This window comes from Pteronotus mesoamericanus, unplaced genomic scaffold, assembly GCF_021234165.1.
Source record: "Pteronotus mesoamericanus isolate MK-2021 breed Mesoamerican mustached bat unplaced genomic scaffold, CSHL_Meso_final contig_33, whole genome shotgun sequence".
Lineage (NCBI taxonomy): Eukaryota > Metazoa > Chordata > Mammalia > Chiroptera > Mormoopidae > Pteronotus > Pteronotus mesoamericanus.
The window spans coordinates 10,110,112-10,132,557 of record NW_026555135.1 but is presented as its reverse complement, the minus strand read 5'-3'; the positions used below and the strand labels follow the sequence as shown (position 1 = coordinate 10,132,557).

At 40.2% G+C, this 22,446-nt stretch overlaps 1 protein-coding gene across 7 annotated transcripts in view; it reads left to right on the top strand.

Annotated features, from left to right (window-relative positions):
• The window catches only part of DLG2 (discs large MAGUK scaffold protein 2), an 839,012-nt gene that overhangs the window by 761,771 nt on the left and 54,795 nt on the right, over positions 1–22,446 (top strand). For all 7 annotated transcript variants that reach the window (XM_054576362.1, XM_054576359.1, XM_054576358.1 and 4 more), the window contains 2 exons: positions 4,554–4,730; positions 15,958–16,033. In XM_054576362.1, coding sequence (XP_054432337.1) covers positions 4,554–4,730; positions 15,958–16,033 — 253 coding nt within the window. The remainder of the gene's footprint in view (positions 1–4,553; positions 4,731–15,957; positions 16,034–22,446) is intronic.

Here is a 22,446-nt window from a genome sequence, read left to right as displayed (position 1 = left end):
GGAAGTGGTCATTTGTGGTTAAAGGCTATCTGAGAAGTTAAGTAGCATACCTGCTGAAATTCACAACTAGGAATTGAAGAGTTGGGACTTAAACTCAGGTCCCTTCCCTTTCCAAAGCTTGGCGTATAACCCGTATGCTGTCTTCCTACCCAGTAAGTTAAGTAAAACAATGAATGTAGAGTCTTTAGCATATTGTGAGCACTTCATAAGCACAGTTTCAAGTTGATTGATCAGGTACCCAAGTATCTCACAGACATGTTGGCCAGCTCTGAGGATGAGCAGCTTTGCTCTTCCTTTACTAGACTTCTCTGGCAAGAGGCCACCACATATTGAAAAGCAGGAGTAGAGGCAGAAAGGATGGGAGAGCCATTGCATTATTCATGTCTAATTCTACTTGTCTAATGGACTTGTTAAAAGCACCCCGGGTGGGAAGTGTTAGTCTTAATGGCATTTTATCAAAGTTGCTGTGATGAATTAGCACATAAAGCAAATTAAAAACAGCTTATCGCTTTTTAAATTAGGTGATGGGGCATTGGAGCATTTTTCCCAGACATGAAGATCCATTAATATCCAAAGGAGCCAGACTGCTGAAATGTGTCAGCTGCTTGTTTTTAGGGACCTGACAAGCCTGAATCAGTGTAATCCTAGAGGATAAGATTGTCCGAGATAAATAGCACTCATGGAAAGAGTGTTCACTGACCCCCTTCCTGAAGGACACCAATTGCTGAAGGCCAGACTGGGAAACCTCCCTTCAGGGATTCTTGGGAACAGAATGGAGCACAGTAAATAAATGTTTGCCCTGGTGGGGACCTCTGGGAAGGGTCTCTACTCCCCTCGCCTGACACATGGAGACGCTGAGACTTTAGAGAAGTAGGACTTTTGAAGGTCACCCGAAACATTTCCACAGACCTGTATGGAGGACTCACTTAGTGCCCAGGGCTGTTCTGAGTTCTGAGGATACAGAGGTGTGTTAGATGTCTATACAGAGTCCCCAGGACAGCTATACGAAGTGCCATCCAGATCCCCTGATTCAAAGATCAGTACACTTTTGAAAACAGCATTTATGACAGTAATAATAGCTAACATTTATTGAGCGCCTACTAGGGCCAAGTTGGTGTTGCAATACATGTATTATTTCATTTAATCTTCAGCTGCTGTTATTACTGTGCCAGTTTTACCATTAATGAAATTGAAGCCCCGAGAAGTTAAATAACTTGTTCAAGGTCACACAGTTAAAAAAAAAAATGGCAAAACCCAGGCAGTCTGATGCTGGAGCCTCCTTCTTAGCTCCCAATTTCAAGCTTTCCTGATGGCTTTTCTCCCTCCACTCCTTATACTTTACATGCAGAAGGAGCCTTGAGCCAAACAGCCTGGAGCTTTAAGGATTTTTAGGATAAGAAACACTGGGACAGTAACTGAATGGTGAAGGAAATGCAGGGATTTAGAGGGGAAGAGGTGGTTAACTGTGAAAGAAAGATTAAAGGTTCCTGGTGCTGCTACGGATATGAGCCCCGGCCAGAGGGTGACAGGCTGAGAAATTGAACCTGACAATGAAATGGGCAAAAATGTGGATTTTTGAAGTCAAGTAGTCCTTGTTGTAGATTCAGTCTCTATCATGTATACATGTGGCCCGGGGCAGGTCCCTTAAATTCCTGAGTCTCCTTTCCTCACTTGTAAAACAAATACGGGTTTTTACCTTTAGGGTTGCTGTGATGTCAAATAGACAATGGATACATTGTGCTAGGCCCCCCACCATGGGCATGTGTAGTGGCTGGCATCATGGTTATCATCCCTGTCCCCTTGTGACCACCTCCACCACCTCGCAGATGAGGAGGGGACAAAGTAAAAAGCATTGGGCTGGGACTCAGGATCAAGAGACCCAAGCTCCAGCCTGGATTCTGCCCCTAAGCCACGTATCCTGAGGTTAATCAGCAGGCCTCGCTAGATATATTCCTTATCTACAGAAAGGGATTGCACTGTGTTCATCATACCTTATCGGTATGATTGGTTTGAGTCATAAATGAGGTAGTATATGCGAATAGGCTTACAATCTATAGAATGGATGTCGGGGGTCCCCAGGACAACTCCCAGGGTTGAGGATTCACTGGGAGGGCTCATAGGCCTCAGCCTGGTCACACGCATGGCTGATTTATTACAGTGAAAGGATTCACAACAAGAGCAGCACAGGGAAGGACTGTGGGTCAATGTCCAGAGGGAACTGGGTGTAAGCTTCCCACAGTCCTCTCCCGGTGGAGCCACACAAGACATGCCCAGTTCTTCCCACAACAAATTGTGACAACAGATGTGAAATATTGTCTCCCAGGGAAGCTCATGAGAGACTCAGAGTCCGGAGTTTTTACTGGGGGCTGGCCACGTCGGCCTCTCTGCCTGGCACATCTCCAGACTCCCAGAAAAAGAAGCAAGTGTTCAGCATAATGTTGTTGTTTATATAGTTTAGGCACAGTGAGTCATTTTGAATAGAAAATGGTGAGAAATTTCCCAAAATATAAGTTGCCAGGTGTCAGCCAAGGGCCGCCCTTGCAAAATGGCTTTTTTACAGATAGTAGTGCTTGAGGGAGGTACTATTATCATCTCTATGTTCTATATGAGAGAACTGAGTCCTAAGAGAAGCTCTGTAACTTGCCTGCATAGCCAGCTATATGACTAGCAGGAAGTCATAGGACAAGGGTATGGCCCTGACAATTTGGCCCTTCAGCCTATACGCCTTTATTTTTTTTTTAATTCTCACCTGAGAATATGTTTTTATTGATTTCAGAGAGAGAAAAAGGGGGGAAGAGAGAGAGAGGGAAACACCAATGTGACAGAGAAACATCAATCAGTTGCCTCCCATGTGTGCTCCAACCAAGAATCAAACCTGCAACCTTTTGGTGTACAGGACGATGCTCCAACCACCTGAGCCACCCAGCCAGAGCCCTCAGTCTGTATTTTTAACCCCTATATTATACTTTGCTACACTGCACCTATCAGGGCTGGGTGCTTTGTGTGTGTTATTTTATTAATGCTCACAACAGCTCTGCGTGAATATAGTTATTAGACCGATTTTGCATTAAAAAAAAAACTGGTTCTAAAATGTTAATTTATGTCACATCATACCACCAGAGAAGTGACAGTGTCTGGAGTGACTCTCTGCCCTCTTCCAGCCCTTTTTTTCCTGGCAGGAAACTTTTGGTAGGGAACATGCAAATGGCCAAGGTGGAAATGAGTCATTCTGGAGTCTGGGACCTAAAAACTCCCCCCATAGTCCTCGTGTGGAGACAGAGTTAATGGAAAAAGGGGTTGTGTTGGAGTAATTCAACTTTTCCTGTATTATTACTGAGCTTTAGATGCTGTCTTAGCTCTTTTTGGTTCCCATGACAGCAGATATGATATTTCTTTCATGAGGGGAAAAAAAAAAAAAGAAAGAAAGAAAGGAAAAGAACCATACTTAGTCCTTGGTGATATTAGAAAATCTGTTCCCCGGATCTAGCTATTTTTTCTTGCATAGTGGTTACACTCTAGGGAAATTCTTAGAATGGAATCAAAATGAAATAAATGGAGAGATGGCAAAATCTGCTTCTCCAGAGAAATTGTGCACAGTGGGTGTGGTGGTGGTTTGTGAGAGAGGAGGGTACGTGAGGAGGGGGACAATGTAGTACTTGAGACAAGTTGTCAGCATCTGAAGGCAACAGCTGGGTACTAAGGTCTCGGTCATCATTTTAATTCTGCTTCCAACTCCCTCACCCCCCCCCCCAGTCATACATGTGTTGGGCTTTGCTAGCTAAGAAAATGCTTTTTGGTGGGGAAAGCATGATGCGTAAAGCAAGAATTACAATTCAGAGTGGTAAGTGCAGTGATGAGGTAGGCTCAGCAGTCTATGGAAGCCAAAAGATTTGTCTTGTTCATGTAATTTTGACCTATCGCAACACACACACAAATAAGCATAGGTGTATATATTTGCATCATTGCATTCTAAGCATTTATTCATGTCATTATATTACCCTCTGCAACCATCCAATTACAGTGATGGTCCAATATTCCAACTGAGTGGAAAGATCACAGTCCCCTGTGAGTGGACTTTTATGTTGTTAACCATTCTTCCCCATTATAAAGGAAAGAGTGCTACAGACTGATACACCTGAGAGGACTTGTTTGTAACACAGATGTTTTAGTTAGAAAGATGCCCGTGTTTCTCTTCATTATTTCCTTCTTCCTAGTGATTTTAAAAACTCGACTGCAGTGGGGAGGGGCGGGAGATCTTCAGTGGGTACTAAACTGTCTTTACCACCTCCTGTCATCACCCTGTCACAAATGATGGTCTCCAGGAAAAGTACCCTGGTTTCAGGGGTCCATAAGCTCCGCCAGCGACCGCCAAGGAGAAGCGAGAACGAACCTCCATTGGTGACCAAAGCAGCAGGAATGTGAACTGCAATTTGGGAGTTAGTGCTCGCAGACGGGTGATGGGTTCTCAGGGCCGGAGTGAGTGAGCCAGACAACGGATCCTAAATCTGTGCTCGGAGATTCCTAACAACATCTTCTCTTGTTACTTCCTCCAGAGCCATGTTCGACTACGACAAGAGCAAGGACAGTGGGCTGCCAAGTCAAGGACTTAGTTTTAAATACGGAGATATTCTCCATGTTATCAATGCCTCTGATGACGAGTGGTGGCAAGCCCGGAGAGTCACCCTGGAGGGAGACAGTGAGGAGATGGGCGTCATCCCCAGCAAACGGAGGTAAGAGTGCCTTTTCCATTTCAGAGCTTTGCTTTTCAGCCATCCAGGGCGTGGAGATGAGGGAAGAGGAAGTTGTGACAAACTGTTAGCAAAGTATCTACTTGAGTGGGATAGTCGGTCTATGGAAAACTGCTCGCGGTGACAGGCGACATGAATTACTACTCTCCCTCTCTTCATATGAGGGTTTTACCGAAACTGGTGATTGTGATAAGGCATAAAGGAAGTAAGAGGATCTGCTCACACTGTCTTCTTAAAACCTTTACCAGCCCTCACATTTTCAAGAGTCTGCTTACTGGCTTGTATGTTTTCATACAGACTTTGAGGGCTTAGTCCAGAAGTTCAAAATTTAACAAATAATTCCACAGAAAGGCCAGGTAAAAGTGAAATAAAGTAGATTGTTTACTACACTAAGCTGCTGGCTATGTATTAAAGGAAATAAACTAAATATTGAAGGAAATAAACTAGAAACCTCCATTCCAAATTCAGATGCTTGGGATATGAGCTGTCAAACATCTGGTGAGGTCGAAAGACTGGCTTTACAACTGCTTTTCACTCTTTTAGTTACGCCTGTCCCCCTCCCCCCCCCCCCCCCCACTTTCTACTTCCACTCAGTTGCATTGTTCTGTTTCCTAAAACGAGAGTATTATGCTTTTTCTTTTCTAAGCATTTATTCAACTCTGCTTATGAAAGGCAGGAATATACTTCAGAACAGCCAACTCCTTCATCTGTCCAAGCAGCTTTTTCTCATCACCACGGGAGAGGAACTTTCCTCCCCACAGATATTGTTTAAGAAACAAATCATCTGCACCCTAGAAAAGAGACATGGTAGGAAATCAAAGTGAGGAGCAATGCTTATTCACAACTGTTGTTGAGCTGCAGGTTTCTCAAAGGGCTCCCCTTGCATCGAAAAACCCCAAATACGATTGTAAAAAATCCTCAGTGAAGCTAAGCATGTAAGTGCCGCCACACCAAAATGATCCAGTGATGGAGCCAGCACAACCCACCTGGGGGAGATGCAAATTATACTGAAGAATAACTCTCCGGGGCATTTGCACCCCAAGGAAGACTGGTCTCCTATCTCTTCTGCCTGTGGCCACACAGCCTGGAGGGAAATGGGGGAGGGGCTGTTGCACAGCTGCTCATTCCCTTTCAGGGGGCTGAGTGGCGGAGGTGTAGCTGAAACTGAAGGTAACCTCCCCACCCCCATGCCCTTGTCTATGTGCCTCCCCTCAGCAGACAGTTCCCTGGGTCTCTCTACACTCTGGGCTGCTAGGCAATTGCCTCACATTGCTCTGAGAGAACATTCTGAAATTCTACTATGGCTTGTAATGGTTTCTGACAGATTTCGTATTCAGAGCAGTTTCTCCCAGCCCTAGTTTATGTTCTGTGTTTCTCCATTCCCATTTACTTCAAAAAAAAAAGTCAAGGCAACATGCATTTTTACTTGTTTTGATTTAATTAATCGAAGCTGTCTGAGAGGCTGCTCTGCAGAAAAATGCACTAAGAATGAAATTGGTAGAGAAAGGAAAGCGATGTGGGAATAGATTTCAGCTCATTTTTTAAATTATATTTTATTGATTATGCTATTGCAGTTGTCCCAATTTTTCCCCCTTTGTCCCTCTCCACCCAGCACCCCCTACTCCTTCATGCAATCCCCACACCATTGTTCATGTCCATGGGTCACGTGTGTAAGTCCTTCGGCTACTCCATTTCCCATACTGTACTTTACATCCCCATGGCTATTCTGTAACTATATATTTGTACTTCTTAATCCATTCACCTCTTTACTCATTCCCCCACACCTCCTGCCATCTGGTAACCATCAAAATGATCTCCATATCCATGATTATGTCTCTGTTCTTCTTGTTTGCTTAGTTTGGTTTTTGGATTCAATTGTGGACAGATATGTATTAATTGCCATTTTATTTTTTCATACTTTTGACCTTTTTCTTAAATAAGCTCCTTTAACATGTCATATAATAACAGTTCAGTGATGGTGAACTCCTTTAGATTTTTCTTGTCTGGGTAGCTCTCTATCTGTTCTTTGAATCTAAATGATATCTTTGCTGGGTGGAGCAATCTTGGCTGTAGATCCCTGCTTTTCATGACTTTGAATGTTTCTTGCCAATCCCTTCTGACCTGCGGTTGGTTTTTTTTTTGTTTTGTTTTGTTTTGTTTTGTTTTTTGAGAAATATGCTGAGAGTCTTATGGGAACTCCTTTGTAGGTAGTTATCTGCTTTTCCCTTGCTGCTTTTAAGATTCTCTATCTTTAAACTTTGGCATTTTAATTATGATGTATCTTTGAGTGGACCTATTTGCATCCATCTTTTTTGGGACTCTCTGTTCTTCCTGGACTTATATGTCGATATCCTTCACCAAATTGGGGAAGTTTTCTTTCATTATTTTTTTCAAATTTCCCATTTCTTTCACTTTCTCTTCTCCTTCTGGCACTCTTATGATGTGAATGCTAGAACACTTGAAGCTGTTTATGCTATCCTCATTTTTTGTGTTCTTTTTTCTTCTTGCTATTCTGCATGGTAGTTTTTTGCTTCCTTATGTTCCAAAACATTGATTTTATTCTCATCTTCATCCACTCTGCTGTTGTTTCCTTGTAAATTGTTCTTTTCTCAATTAGTGTATCCTTCATTTCTGACTGGATCTTTCTTTATGCTGTTGAGGTCCTCACTAAGTTCCTTGAGCATCCTTATAGCCAGTGTTTTGACCTCTGCATCTAATAGATTTCCTATCTCCATTTTGTTGAGCTCTTTTTCTGGAGTTTTGATCTGTTCTTTCCTTTGGGCCATGTGTCTTTGTCTCCTCATTTTGGCAGCCTCCATGTGTTTGTTTCTGTGTATTAGGTAGAGCTGCTATGACTCTGTAGGGTCCAGTGGCACAGCCTCCCCTATTATTCAAGCTGGGTATGCAAGGTACACCCTTCATGTAGGCTGAGTACACTGTCCTCTTGTAGCTGAGCCTAGATTGCTGTTGGCAGGTCAATGGGAGGGATTTACCCAGGCCAGTCAGCAGCAAGGACTGGCTGTGACCACTGAACACCAACCTCCACCCTTCAGGGAGGATCGGCTGTGCAGAGTCAGGGTGGTGGTGCTCCAACGTGGTCTGTAGCTGTCTACTGCATGCACAGTAGAAATCTGGGATTTCCTGAGTGATGCAGGCCAAGGTCAGCCCCAACCTTTGTTCTGCCCGGGGCCACCCTGCCTGAGCTATAAAGCAATCTGAGATGGCTGCTACTTATGCTGGGCTTGGAGATTCCCAGGCAAAGCCAAGCCGTGAATCTAGGCTTGCTGCTGCTAGTGGTGGTCCTGGGGCCACTCAGTACAGGGAATGGGGGCTAAGGACTCATTGAGGCTGGCTGTTGCTTGTTTGAGAAGATTTAGGAAGTTATGAAGCATGAGCCAATGCCAGCCATTCACATGGAAAAGTCACTTGTTAACAGCTTAGGTGGGCCTGTAAGTTGGGTGAGAAGGAGACTCAGATGATCTCCAGGGTGAGACAAACAGTGTTAGCCAGGTCAATGTAGTCTCAGATATGGCACCCACCTGTCAGCCTTGTGGCTCTGCGGGGAGACGGTTCAGAAAAGGCACAATGATCTCTGCCAACCTTTCTGTATGGGAGAAAGCTGTTCCCCAGCTCCCACCTTAATTCCAGACACTTCAGTTCCTCCCTGTATGTCACTGGTGCCTTTCAAGCTGCTACCCCAGTGCTGGAGCCCAGAGGGAGTGACTCTGTGTAAGTCCATGTGTGGGTTCTTTAAGGGGAACTGCTTGGGACTCCAGAAATTTCTTCCACCCACTGAGTCTCTGCTGGATTTTGCAGCCAAAAGTTTGGGGACTTATATTCCTGGCACTGGAACCCTGAGCTTGGAAACATGTGTGGGGCTGGGAGGGATATCACTCCTGAGATACCCCTCCTGAATTTTTATCCACTACACATGGGTGTAGGACCAGTCCATTCTGTATCTTTATGTGTCCACATCTCCACCCTTCCTGCAAGTCTGGATGGATATTTTTTTCTTCAATTGCATAGTTGTCAGGTTCTACTCAATTTCTGACAGTTCTGAGTGATGATTGTTCAATAGTTCAGTTGTAATTCTGATGTGGTTGTGTGAGGAATGAGCCATATTTACCTATGCCGCCATCTTGACCAGAAGTCCCTCAGCTCATTTTAAAAGAAGTTCTTTTACTAGTTGGAGCTTCCTAGAGAAGGTATGGATTACCTGGGAAGATAGTAAGCTAGAATAATGGTTTCCACACCAGGGGCATGTTAACAAAGCTTAGCTATGCCCACTCACTTCCTCCCTGATCCTCTTCAATCCCTACTGCCCCGCAAGACACACGCTAAGATTCTAATTCAGTCCACCTGGAGTGGGTCCTGGAAATTGTATTTTTTCTAAGTTCCTGCAGGTGATTCTGATAATAGAAGATCCAATGTTGTGGAAAACTGTAAAAGGGATTCAAGCTTTAGCTGAGAGAGTTGAACTATATAATTTTCAGCCTCTTTCCCATCCTGCAGTTCTGTGATTCTAACCAGCCATGTCAAATAGTCCTTCACTTCTTGGATTACACATCCTTTTTTTCTCCAAGGAGAATTCTCAGTGTTATGCCTTTTCATGTGATTTTCCTCCTGATTTTTCACCTGGCTATCTTTCTTTTTTGGGTGAAAACCATTTTAACAACCATACTACAGTTGGCCTGGAAAAGAAGTTTGTCTAATGAATCTAATATTGATATTTATTTGTGTTGTACCTCATGAGGATTCATTAGTTTCCCTCTTCATGTGTGAACAAGTGTGTATGTGTGACTGTAATTTCCCTAAAATTTTCTTCTTAGGATTTTAATTCTTTCCAAACATGTTCCTATTGTTATTTTATATGTCTATAAAAGTAACACATTTCATTGCAGGAAAGTGGAAAATTTAGAAGAGTTTAAAAAAATAAATAAAAATTGATTAAAATCATATCCCATAAAGAGTTCTTATGCACTTATTTAATGCAATTTAAAATCTGTCATGAACCTGTTCCGAGCTTGCTCTTTAATACTTTACCTCTAAATGAGGCACCCTCATTTCATACTGCATCCAGCACCTTAAAACTGTAGCTTAGAATAAATGGCAGCTGGTACAAATATGATGTACTGTTAGATTGGGGGTATTTTTTTTTCAATCCTTAGTTCCTCTCTAGCCCCTTTTATGAGTTATAGTTCAGATAGTACAGATGATCTGGAAAAATCTCATAATGGATAATATCAGTGTGTGATGTTTCCCTTTACAAAAATGTTTCCTTATTATGATTCCACTTAACCATCCCAGTTAAACCAAGATGAAAATTATTGCCTTCCCCCCACATTTTTTGAAGGCGGTAAATAATTTTTATTTACTAAAACACTCCTAGAACATGCTAGATGCTCTTCTATCCCTTTACAATTAACTTATTTAAACCTCATTACAACTCTATAAATGAAGTGATATTATTATTATTTCCATAAATCAGGAAGTTGGTTAACTCGCCAGAAATTGCCCAGCTTGTAGGTGACAGAACTGGGATTTGAATCCAGGGTGCAGAATTCAAGCTCTTGATTCATGTGCAGCCCTACCTCCCAAGGTTACAAACGTAAGACTGACAAACTCTAATTCAGCAAGCATTGCTTGAGCAACATCTGTGTGCCAAGTACTGTCATTGGGTCAATGTCTGGAGTAACATTTATGGGACCAACATGTAGCTACGGCACAGCTACCCTGTGATTAGAACAATGAGGGCTATATCATAAATAAAGGTACTGTCCTACTCTGCTCAGACTGCCATAACAAAATACCACAGACTGGGTGGCTTAAACAACAGACGTTTATTTTTCACAGTTCTGGAGACTGCGGGTCCAAATTCAAGGTGTTGGCTTATTGGGTTCCCAGTGAGGGCCCTCGTTCTTGTTGGCAGCTGGCCTTACGTGGCTTGAGAGATTGTCTTTCCACATGTCTCTTCTTATAAGGGCACTAATCCCACTTATTATGTCTCCAAACTCCTGACCAAATTATCTCCCAAAGGCCCTACTTTCAAATACCACCACATTGGAGATTAGGGATTCAACAGATGAATTGTCAGGGGATGGGGGACACAACCATTCAGTCCATAATGGGTATTCAAGGTAAGTGGAAGGGCAGCAAGCTGAGGGATGGATTCCATCTGATGGAATTCATATCATTGACTGTATTGAGCCAGGTGCTTTCAAATATATGACTTTATTTAATCTTCATGTATGCCTCATAAGGAAACCGAGGGTCACAGCCAGCCACTGGCTGAACCTAGTTCTCCCTAATAATAAGACTAGATAGCTTCCCACCACACCAAGAGTATACCAAGAGTCCTTACCAACTAAAGACTTCTTAACTATGTTTCAGACATCATGCTAAACAATTTTCTTGTATTACCTCATATAACATTCACTGTAATTTTATAGATAGATAAATAGATTTGAGAGAGAGAATGTAAAGGGGGGAGAGAGAGAGAGAGAGAGACATCAATTTTTTCCCACTTATTTATGAATTCATTGGTTGATTCTTGTATGTGCCCTGACCAGGGATCGAACCCACAAACTTGGCATATTGGGACAACATTAACCAGCTGAGCTACCTGGCCAGGGCCACCATAATTTTTTATCTCTGTGTTAATATTCTAATTTTAACAACATGAAACCTAAGACCCTAACAGGTTGAATGACCTGCCACAGAGCTAATAAGCAGCAGAGGCAAAATTCAAGCCCAGGCTTATGTGATTCCAAAACCCTGACTGTTGGCATAGAATCTGTTTTCTGGGACTGCATAGTTTGTGAGTGGCCAAGCAGAGATTTGTTCCACAATCTCCTAATCCAAGCATCTATACATTGCCCGACAGTGACCAGTCACCAGGGCTCTCAGATGACAGCTTACAGCTAGCACTGCATAAGCGTTTACACACCTAGCCCTCGCAGCAAGCCTGTGGCCAGTAATGTGGATGGCATTTCAATTCTCCCTGCAACAGGGCTTTTTGGAGCACAGGCAAACGAACACCCAGTGCCAAATGATGTTCCCACCATCCAGTTCTCCAAGCCTGACTTCATTGTGTGGTTGGCCAGAACCTAAAAGCACCAGATGGGAGTTGGCTGAGAGGCCAGAGGGAGACAGTTGAACTCATTAAAGCATGACCATTTGGTAGTCTCTGGAGACGCTAGGTGTCAGAACTGATTGCTCAAATTTTGCCATCCAGTTTATATTTTCAGTGTTTTGGTCAGTGACCAAACCAGGGCGGAGAGGATTATTTCTGCTTAAATAATCTAATTAATTGCTTACCTCTCTTGAATGTGAGAGAAGTACAGCAGTCCTTCTCATCACTACTCGGTCGACCCTTCTCTTACATAAAAATGTATGGACCTTAATATCACTCTGCCAAAGGAGTCTTACTTAGTAAAATAATGAGAGAAGGTGATGCTAAATTTACCAAGTGAAAAAGTTGTAAAGTGGTGAACAACTTTTCATCAGAAACACTGGTTGTTTGGGCAAGTCACTTACACTCCTGAGCCTCAGTTTTCACATTCAGGTCAAGAACTAGTAAGCTCCTTGAGGGTTCATATATTCATTTATTTCATCAACAAAGATTTATTAAGTATATTCCCAGTATATTCCCAGCTCTGTCTTAAGCCCTAGGTCATTGTATAGATTATATATATATTACAGATAAAGGGCTTAGAAGAGGTTTGGTTTTGTTTTTTTTTAGAATAGATTCTAATACGTTCATGCATTTGCAAACAATGGCTATTTTCCTTTCTTCAGATCTTGAGCTTTTGGTGCTCAAAAGAACATAGCATTATTTAGGGCCCTATTTCCCAGCCCTGACTCTCATTTCAGCAATAAGCTATCCACATGCATCCCAAGAAGCCCAAGGAGAGAAGACAGAACCAAAGCAGCTGAGGAAGAAAAGACAAGCTGTAGCTCCTGCTACCAAGGAGGGATGTTTGCCAAGAACTCCAAGAGGCCAGACATGTGGGCCTCAGTGATAGGAAAGCAAAACTATGGTAGGGTTTCAGTTAATGCAAAAAGACTGCTGAAGAGAGCAATCCATTAAATACTATGTATGACCCATTCAAAATACCACATTTTTTGAGAATTCCAGTTGGTTAAGGGAGATATAGAATGTCCCTGAATGCTGTTTCTGAAACTGAGTGGATGTGGACAGTCACTAAAGTCAGCTGTTAGCAGGTGCATGTTCAAGCCCTATTTCTACCACTTTCTAATCGGATAAGCTTCAGGTCTCAGCATTCCCAGCCATAGAATAGGGTTGATAATACCTACATCACTTAGTTAGTGTGGGGAGCAAATGAGATGATGTAAATGTGAAGGAATTTTTTATTAATAATTATATGTTAAAATTTCAGCCTCCACTTATATATCATCATTATCATTATTAATGAAGCTTTCAACCCAGGTAGAAAGCAAAACTTTCCAATTTCCTTCGTGAGTGAACCATACCATGCCATCTATATAGTAAAGCTTTAAAAATTGTTGTTTACTTATTCTATTGCCTATTGGAAGATTAATAATATACCACATCAAACATTTAGTTTTGTATGCATGTGTTTGTGTGTATCTGCCTGTCTGTACATCCATCTGACAACATTTTTTGCAACCCTTTTAAGAATTAAGGGATGAACCGTTAAAAATGGACGAATAGGGACAATCCTAAGAAATCTGAAAAGAATGGACTTAAGAACCAGTGGGGGTGGGAGGCATTAGAATACTGTGGCCAACAATTCTTAGAATAGAATACTGAGTTGATCCTAATACTATGCATGTTTGTGGCCCACGTGAATTCTGCGGGTTTATGCAGAATTTGCATAGCCTGATGAAATAACTGTGTATTCTTTGTATGCTAGTCATTTTGGCAACATTTATTGAACTAATCTTTTCTATAAGACTGGTTAATGCAGAGAAGCCAGGATAAAGCCAGGGCAATAACAGCAGTTTGTTGGGGGGGGGGGGGGGGGGAATCCCAGGAAATGAATATGAATTAGCATTTGTTCTTGGATTAAAACTGAGAAAAGCTGAAGGAGCCCAGCAAAGCCATTTTCTCAGTAAGCATCTTTCCAGCTGGCAGCTTACCTTATCTGAAGTGTTCCTTGCTCTCCTCCCAACTGTTGTATGCTGGGTGCAAGTAGAAACTCTCAGTGGAACATATTGCTTAATATCTGAGCTTAGATTTGAAAAATTTTGTTCCGCTGTTTCCACTGAAATAGTCTACTCTCACATTGAAATAAATATATTCTGAAACTCCATTCTGTAACTATAGAAACCCAGATTCTCACTGTGTTTCAGCTGGAAGCACAAAAGAGCTCACAGTTAATTATTAATCTATGAATAGCTTAGATTTCAGAAATCATTGTTTCTATAAATTTAGTTTTCTTTCTCTCTTTTCTTTCCCCATTTTTGAAATAAGAGCTAGCCTTATTTAAAGAAAATGTCATGTTAAAACATTGCAATGACCATTATTTTTGTTCAGCAGCTTGTTATAACACTGTGTGGAGTAGTATGTGGGCTTGCCTGCAAGGATCATAGGGCCTCACATGTGCAATGAGAGCTGAACAAACGCAAGGGAAAGAGAATATGGACATGGAGACACAACAGAATGCTATTGTGGCACAAAGGAAGAAATGATCATGTCTCACTGGAAAGGCTTAAAAACAAATTAGGCAGATATTTAAATTTCTGTCTTTTTCTTTTTTTCAATGCCAGCCTTCAAACAAGTCCTAGAAATTTTATTTTACTCGTATTTCTCAAGCCCTTCTTTCTTCTCCACCTCATTATCATTTCTTGCCTGGATTACGGCAATATCTTCTAAATGGGCCCCCTGCTTCCAGCTGTTCTTTCTCTCCTCCAATCTAACTTTCTCCTTTAGCATTTACTTAAAATGCTAATGTAACTGTGGCCAGTGTGGCTCAGTTGGTTGAATGCTGTCCCATGAACAAAGAGTTTCAATTCCTGGTCAGGGCACAAACCTGGATTGCAGATTCGATCCCAATACAGGTATGTACAAGAGGCAACTGACAGATGTTTATCTTCCACATTGATGTTTCCCTTTCTCTCACCCTCCTTTGTCCCCTCTAGAATCAATAAGCATGTCCTCAGGTGAGGATTAAAATAAAATAAAATAAAATGCTAATCTATTCTATTACTTTCCTGTGTTATATCCTCTAGTAGTTCATAAGCGTTCCCCAAGAGAAAGAACCAAGTCCTTAGTGTGGATGGATACCCTTTACAGGGATGCCCCACCGCCAGCCTCACATCCCCATGCTATATATATCAAGTATCAGAATCTTCCTACAATCTTAACCTTGCTTATAGCCTTAGGTCATGGTGCATGTTGTTTCTCTTGCCTGGGAAATTCTATCTGAACTTTTCCTACTGACAAGCTTTCTCATCCTGCAAGTTTCACATAAACTGACACCTCCCCCAAGAAGCCCACCTCAATGCTTTCCACTTTTCTTCATCCTTCCATGAGATATACTCGTATGCTCCCACATTGCTATCAACAGTCTTATTATGCAGCATTATCAGTCTTTATATTTATTACAGTCATGCTTTTAAAATGTTTTTTCTTTGTTCCCCAGCTCCCTGCCTGATACTGGGTAGGCATTCAATCAGTGATGTATAAATGACATGGCAGGTAACACGATGAAATCTGCAGAAAAATGACAGAAGAAGAACATTGGGGAAAAGGAAAAATTCATGATTATTTGTAACATGTTTGGTTTTGAGGTGAAGGTAGTAAATTCCCTGGTGTCCCTAAAAGGAAGGGAAACAGAAAAGAAGAGAAGAGGTGAGAAGGTCAGAGAAGAAGGGAGAAGTTTACTTAACCTCCACTTTTAATGTTCATCTCTAGGGGCTTTAATTTCTTGAAATAAATTTTGATTAATTTATTCAGGCATTTAAATTACAAATACTGGTTTTTCTCCCTTTTTGTTCCAAACACTGCTACTGTCAATATATGGAACACAGAAATTCCAAGGGATGCACTAGAAGGTTAAAGACATTATACCAAGACTTTATACTAAACAAAGGAACAGAAATATTGTATAACACATTTTATTTGAGCTTTATCATAAGAAGAAGAGGTGTTCTTCATTTAATGAGGGACTTAATCATAAATGACTGGTCATGTGATAGAGTCTTTATTTTCGATTTTCTTTAGGGTGGAAAGAAAGGAACGTGCCCGATTGAAGACAGTGAAGTTTAATGCAAAGCCTGGAGTGATTGATTCAAAAGGGGTAGGTACAAAATAATCAAAACATTAAGTTCTCTTGGTTGCCATGGATTTAACTATAACACTTGGTCTTTCAGTAGCAAACAAATTATGAAGCTACCAGACAGTAAAGCACTGTTATAAATGTATTGCTGAAAGTAATGATGCAATTTCTAAGGAAGTGGATTTTGGCAAATATATTAAATCCTGGGGGTAAAGCTGCTAGCAGTCACTAGAAATCATGTGTTGATGATGGTGATATAATGACTACAATGAAGAAGAAAAAATATGATTTAGGTGTTTTCATTTTTAAATTTCTTTTCTCTTAAATTAAATGTTCTAAAAGAATGGATTTCATAAAAGATACCTACTCATCATAAAATATGTCTAGTCTATTACACATTGTGAAGCTAAGGCGGTGGCCATGGGAATATACATATTTTAAGTGAATACATGGATTGTTGTGACAGACATAGAGGAGAATTAACAAATAAAATTTAGTCACCAAAATTAAAATATTTACTCATATGCACATGTATCTTTTTTAATAACAGCTTCAATGAGATATAATTCACTACCACACAATTCACCAATTTAAGGATGCAATCCAAAGGTTTTTAGAATATCTAGAGTTATACAACTACCTCCACAATTTTAGAACATTCCATCACCCCCTAAGAGACCCAGTAGCTGTCACTTTCCATACCCTCCAACCCCACCCCAATCCCTACCCAGCCCTCGGCAGCTACTAGTCTACTTTGTCTCTAAAGATTTGCACAATCTGGATATTTCATCTGGGTGGAATTATATATTATGTGGTCTTTTGTGACTTATTTCACTTTACATATATTCTCAAAGTACATCTATGTTGTAGCATGTATAAGTAATTTTCTTTTTTACTGCCAGATAATACTGCATTGTGGATATACCTCATTTAATTTATCTATTCATCAGTTGGTGGATATTTGGTTTGTTTCTACTTTTTGGCCATTATGAATAATACTGCTGTGAACATTTGTGTACAGTTTTTTTGTGTGGACATACACTTATTTCCACTTGGGATATGCCTAGGAGCGGAATTGCTAGGTCATATGATAACTCCGTGTTTAACATTTGAAAAACTGCCAGACTGTTTTCCAAGGTAGTTGCACCATTTTACATTTCTATCATCAGTGCATGAGAGTTCCAATTTTTCTACCTCTTCACCAATACTTGTTATTATATGTCTGCTTACAGCCATCCTATTTGGTCTGAAGTGGTATGTCATTAGGGTTTTGAGCTGCATTTCTCTAATAACTATTGGCATTCAGCATCTTTTCATGTGCTGATTGGCCATTTATATATCTTCTTTGGAGAAATGTCTATTCAGATCATTAGCCCATTTTTAAATTGGGTTATTTTGTTTTTATTGCATTGTAGATGTTACTTATATATTCTGAATATATAATATATAATTTGATAATTTCTTATCAAATATATATTTCCAAATATTTTGTACCATTCTGTGAGTTGTCTTTCTACTCTCTTGATAATGTTCTTTGGTGCACAAAAGTTTTTAATTTTGATGAAGTCCAGTTTATTTATTCTTTCTTTTGTTACTAAAATTGTTCTAAGTATTATATTTAAGAAACCATTGCCTAATCCAAGGTCATGAAGATTTATGTTGATATTTTCTTCTAAAAGAGTTTCATAATTTTAGCTCTTACATTTAGGTATTTGATCCACTTTGAGTTAGTTCTTATATGACATGAAGTAGGGTTTCAGTTTTCTTCCTCTGCATGTGAATTGTCTTCTTAATTTTGGGGGTGACTGTTCATTGCAAACATATAGAAATAATTATTTTGTATAGCAATCTTATATTCTGCTACCTTGCTGAATACATTTAATAGTTCTAAAAGTTTTCTTTTTTGGATTCCTCAGGATTTTTTTTTGTTAGTATACAAGATCATGTCCTTTGTAAAAACAGAGATATTTAACCTCTTTCTTTCCAATTTGGATGTCTCTTATTTCTTTGTCATGCCTAATTGCCCTGGCTAGAACCTTAAGTACAATGTTGGACAGAAATGGCAAGAGCAATCATCCTTGCCTTGTTCCTGACCTAAAAAAGGGGAAAGCTGTCAGTCTTTCTCCATTAAGTATGATTGTAGCTGTGGGTTTTACAGCTTTTCAAATTTACTTTAAATGATAATACTAGTATCTTGTTGCTATATTATGAAATACCTTTGTCCCCTTCTCTCTTCCTATTCTCTTTCTCTTCATCTCCTTTCCTTTATTTTTCTGTTCTAACAATTTTTGTCAGGATCAAAAAAAAATCACAAGTTATGGTCAATATATGTCACAATGAAAAATAAGGAAAAAAAACTACCATTTCTCAGGACTTTTGAGCTCTAAACCATAACACTGCTCTTTGTATTTTTAAGTATTAATAGAAAATTCATTGGGCAGCCCATTCATTAACCTAATAACTTACTTTCCTCCAAAACATTCAGATAGGAATTTATTTAAATATATGAGGTTGCTCAAAAAAAAAAAAAAAGTGAAAGTAGCCCTAACTAGTGTGGCTCAGTTGGTTAGGTGTCATCCCACAAAGCAAAAGGTCAGAGGTTTGATTTCTGGTCAGGGTACACACTTAGGTTGCTGGTTCCATTGGGGCATGTACAAGAGGTAACCAATTGATGTTTCTCTCCCTCCCTTCCCCCTCTCTAAAAATAAATAGAATTTTTTTTAAAGCGAAGGTATATGTCATCATGCATGAACTCTTTTTAAATAAATACTGCTTATAAACAATAGGAAAGGATTTTTCAGTGATTCTTGTGGAACATTTAAAGATTGCTTTCCTGTTTGTTTCATATGTGTATAGTTTAATATATATCAAAGGACTCCCGTTGCATACCTATCACGTGCCAAAAACAGAGCTAGAACTTGTGGAAGATTCAGTGCAACATAGGCCCTTCTCCTCAAGAGCTTGCAACATCAATAAGAGCCCAGATGTCTTTTGGATAATCATATTTTTAAATACTATTAAATATGCACCAACACATACAACATAAATTCTAGGTCTTGAACAACTACTAGAGGAGAAGCAGTGATCATGTAGAAGGGGAAACCCCTGGACTGAAAGTCAGGATTAAGTAACCACTGCTTCTTGTGCCTCATTAGTAAAATAACAGCTTTGAACTACATCAGGTATGTCAGACAAGTTTCATATCCTATGTAGGCTGATGGATTGATAGTTTCTACCTGTGTTGAAAATGATTCTGAGGCCATACATGACTTCAGCAGGGTAAAAAAAAAAAGTGTCATGATTGACTAGTCATGCCTAACACAACACTGGAAATCTTGATGTGCCTGGATTCAATGATTTTTTAAGATGCCCCTCAGCTGTAATCCTCCCTGAGTCAACAAATTCAGATATAATGAACCAAAGTCTTCCGAATTCCCAGAAGAACAATACATCAGTGAGAAGACTCTTGTCCAAAAGTAGAAAGCAAAAGACAGTTAAGAGAAAGTGCCCTGAAGAAAGGGGAGAGAAACTGCAGGGAGTTAGGGTCACAAGATGCCGTTCAATATGAGCCAAGAGCAAAGACTATAAAATTAAGTCATTGTTATAAAGGTTTCAGTTTCTGGTACCATGGAGTAAATTTAGCATAAACTGAAGAGGAAAACTCTTAGGAATGAGAGAGAGATGGTTGGTATTCTAAATAATCTTATCATTTGCTGGCATTTACAGAGCATTGCAAAATGTTGCCGAAGTTCAGAGTGAAAGCCATGTAATTATTTTGGAGTAGCTTAGAATTAATTAGTATGTATAAAGCAGGCTATGATAAGGGTTATAAGAATTCAAATTAATGGGCATGGGATGACCAGACAGCACTTCATAGGAGAACTCAGACATTAACTGACCTATAAGTGCTTGAGTTACTTTTTCTGAACTATCCATTGATTTTTACAAAAGAAAAAAACATGATATAGTACAAAATACCAGGCACTGTGCCAGGTTCTGTGTGGAGCGGTAAAATAAATAAAAAAGCAAAGTCTCTTATCTCAGGGAGCTCACAAATTAAATTGTAGGAAGTCAAATAATAACTACAGTATCACTGGTGACCCCAATAAATTTAGAGAATTAACAGCCTTCACTTTCAATAACAAGGGACAGAGAATCAGGAAGATGAACTAATTTGCCTAAGATTACACAGCTGGTAGGTACAAGAGTCGGGTCTTAATTTAGGTCATTTTGACAACAGAACATTTCCATTTCTTCACACTGTACCTTTTTCTGTTAGAAGACAGAAGAGGAAGAGAGTTACTAATTATTCCTTGGGTAGGAGAGAAGGCTTCAAAGAGAAGGTGTCATTTGAACGAGATCTTGAAGTGTGAGTAAGAACTTGCCATGCATAGGAACAGCATGAACATGAAGGTGGAAACTGTAGGCATGTTGGAGGAAGGCCGAGCAGATCAGGGACACCAGATGGATGGTGTGGATAGTTTGGTGGGAGATTTAACAAATGGGATGACTAAAAATGTCTAGAAGGTCAGGAAGCTTACATGGTAAGTCTGGCTCTGAGCTTTGAAGCTTATTGAATTTTTAGAGTAGCCATGAGGAAATTAGGCTTTCCATTTGAGAGTGCCTGTTAGCTACCAATGAAATGCCCAGAGTTTCTCTCCCTTCCATGTGCCTTCACAAAGTCTGTGTCTACACATGCCAAGACAGGTGGAGAAGTGTGTCGGTAGCCCGGATAATGGCAGCCTTCCCAGACCCCGAAGATCCAAGTGGTCATGTTTGGACAGATCTCCTTGAGAACCATCTCCATTCCCCAGGTCTCATCGCTAAGTTCCAAATGAGTCTCCATTCAAACTAGCCTGTGATGAAAATGTAATTGCCCCTTAATTTCCTTCATTGTTCTTCTAACTTCTAACCAGTCATACTGTTAATACTTATGAAGACATTTAGAAAATTGTATATTTTTCAGGGAGGGGAAAAAAAGAGCATTTAGTGACTTGTGTTAAATTTTGTTTGATTTTTATTTAAAAATCTTTATAATTTAGGGAAGGAAAAGATATGTTGGAAAGAGTATGAGAGAGCTATCGACATCCTTACTATAAATGTCAGCAATGCGCAATGCATATGTGTCCCCTTTGTATCGTAAATCCTTTCTAAAGTCATGCAGGCTGTAAATAAATAACTAACCTATTTATCTGCAGGCTGGTACAAGACAAATGTGATAGTTGCTATTTGAAGTAATTGAAGTGTTCATTGTAAAACCCGGACAGCTTACATACCTCTCTTAATCACTACAACAAAATTCAAAGGAAAATTATCTATTCCCTCTTTGTATATTTAAAGAAACTGAGGCTTAGAGAGATGAAGAAATCTGAGCCTGTATGAGATCCCAAACTCCATAATCTGTTCACTATAGCATGCTCTCTTCCTTATTAGACCAATGACACACTTGTGCATTTTAAGAAAAATGAAGAAGTAAGTTGAGTTGGGGTTAGCTTTGCCAAAAACTAAGGCATAAACTTAACTGTATGCCTGAGAGGAGGAAGCTGATTTTCTCGACAATGCAGTTTTCTGATTGAGACCATTTCTGCAGTGAACACAAGCTACACATTTTCTCTACTGTGGCCTACCAGGACAAATGAGGGGACGGGTGTTGGTAAAGGTATTCATTCAGTTATCCAATAAACTTTTATTAAGTGCCAATACCAGGCACCTTGCTAGGCAATGTGGACCAAGAAAAATCAGTCATGGTCACTGCCCTGAAGGAACATGGATTCCAAGGGAAAGACTGAGTCCATGCCGACAGGAACTTATTCATACCAGACAAGAGGGACAGGAGACTTGCTCTGAAGTTCAGAGCAAGAGGAGATAATGGCATGGAAGCTGAGCGGTTTTGACTTGGGGGCCTTGAAAGAATAGCAGAATTTGCAAGGGGTGGGTGGTAGGGTAGGAATAAGATACAGGATACATAGAAAGTAAAGCATAGTTTACTTTCATTGCAAGTAACTGTATGAAGGAAAATAAAAGGACTCAGGACTGAAAAGTTAGACTCAAGTCAGTTCTGGTGCCTTATATTTCTCAGAAACTTGGACTTTATAGTATACCAGGGATGTCCAACCTTTTGGGATCTCTGGGCCACACTGGAAGAAGAAGAGTCGTCTTGGGTCACACATTAAATACAATGTGATATGTAATCACACACACAAAAAATCTCATAATGTTTTAAGTAAATTTACGATTTTGTGTTGGGCTGCATTCATAGCCATCCTGGGATGCATGCGGCCCGTGGGCCACAGGTTGGGCACCCCTGGTAAACACTGAAGATTTTGAAGGACTGTGACCGAACCAGACCTATTGATTCCCTCTGGGCTTGCACCCTGAATGTACCAGTATCATTGCCCAAATGTCACTCCCAGACAAAGGCTCAAAATCACTCA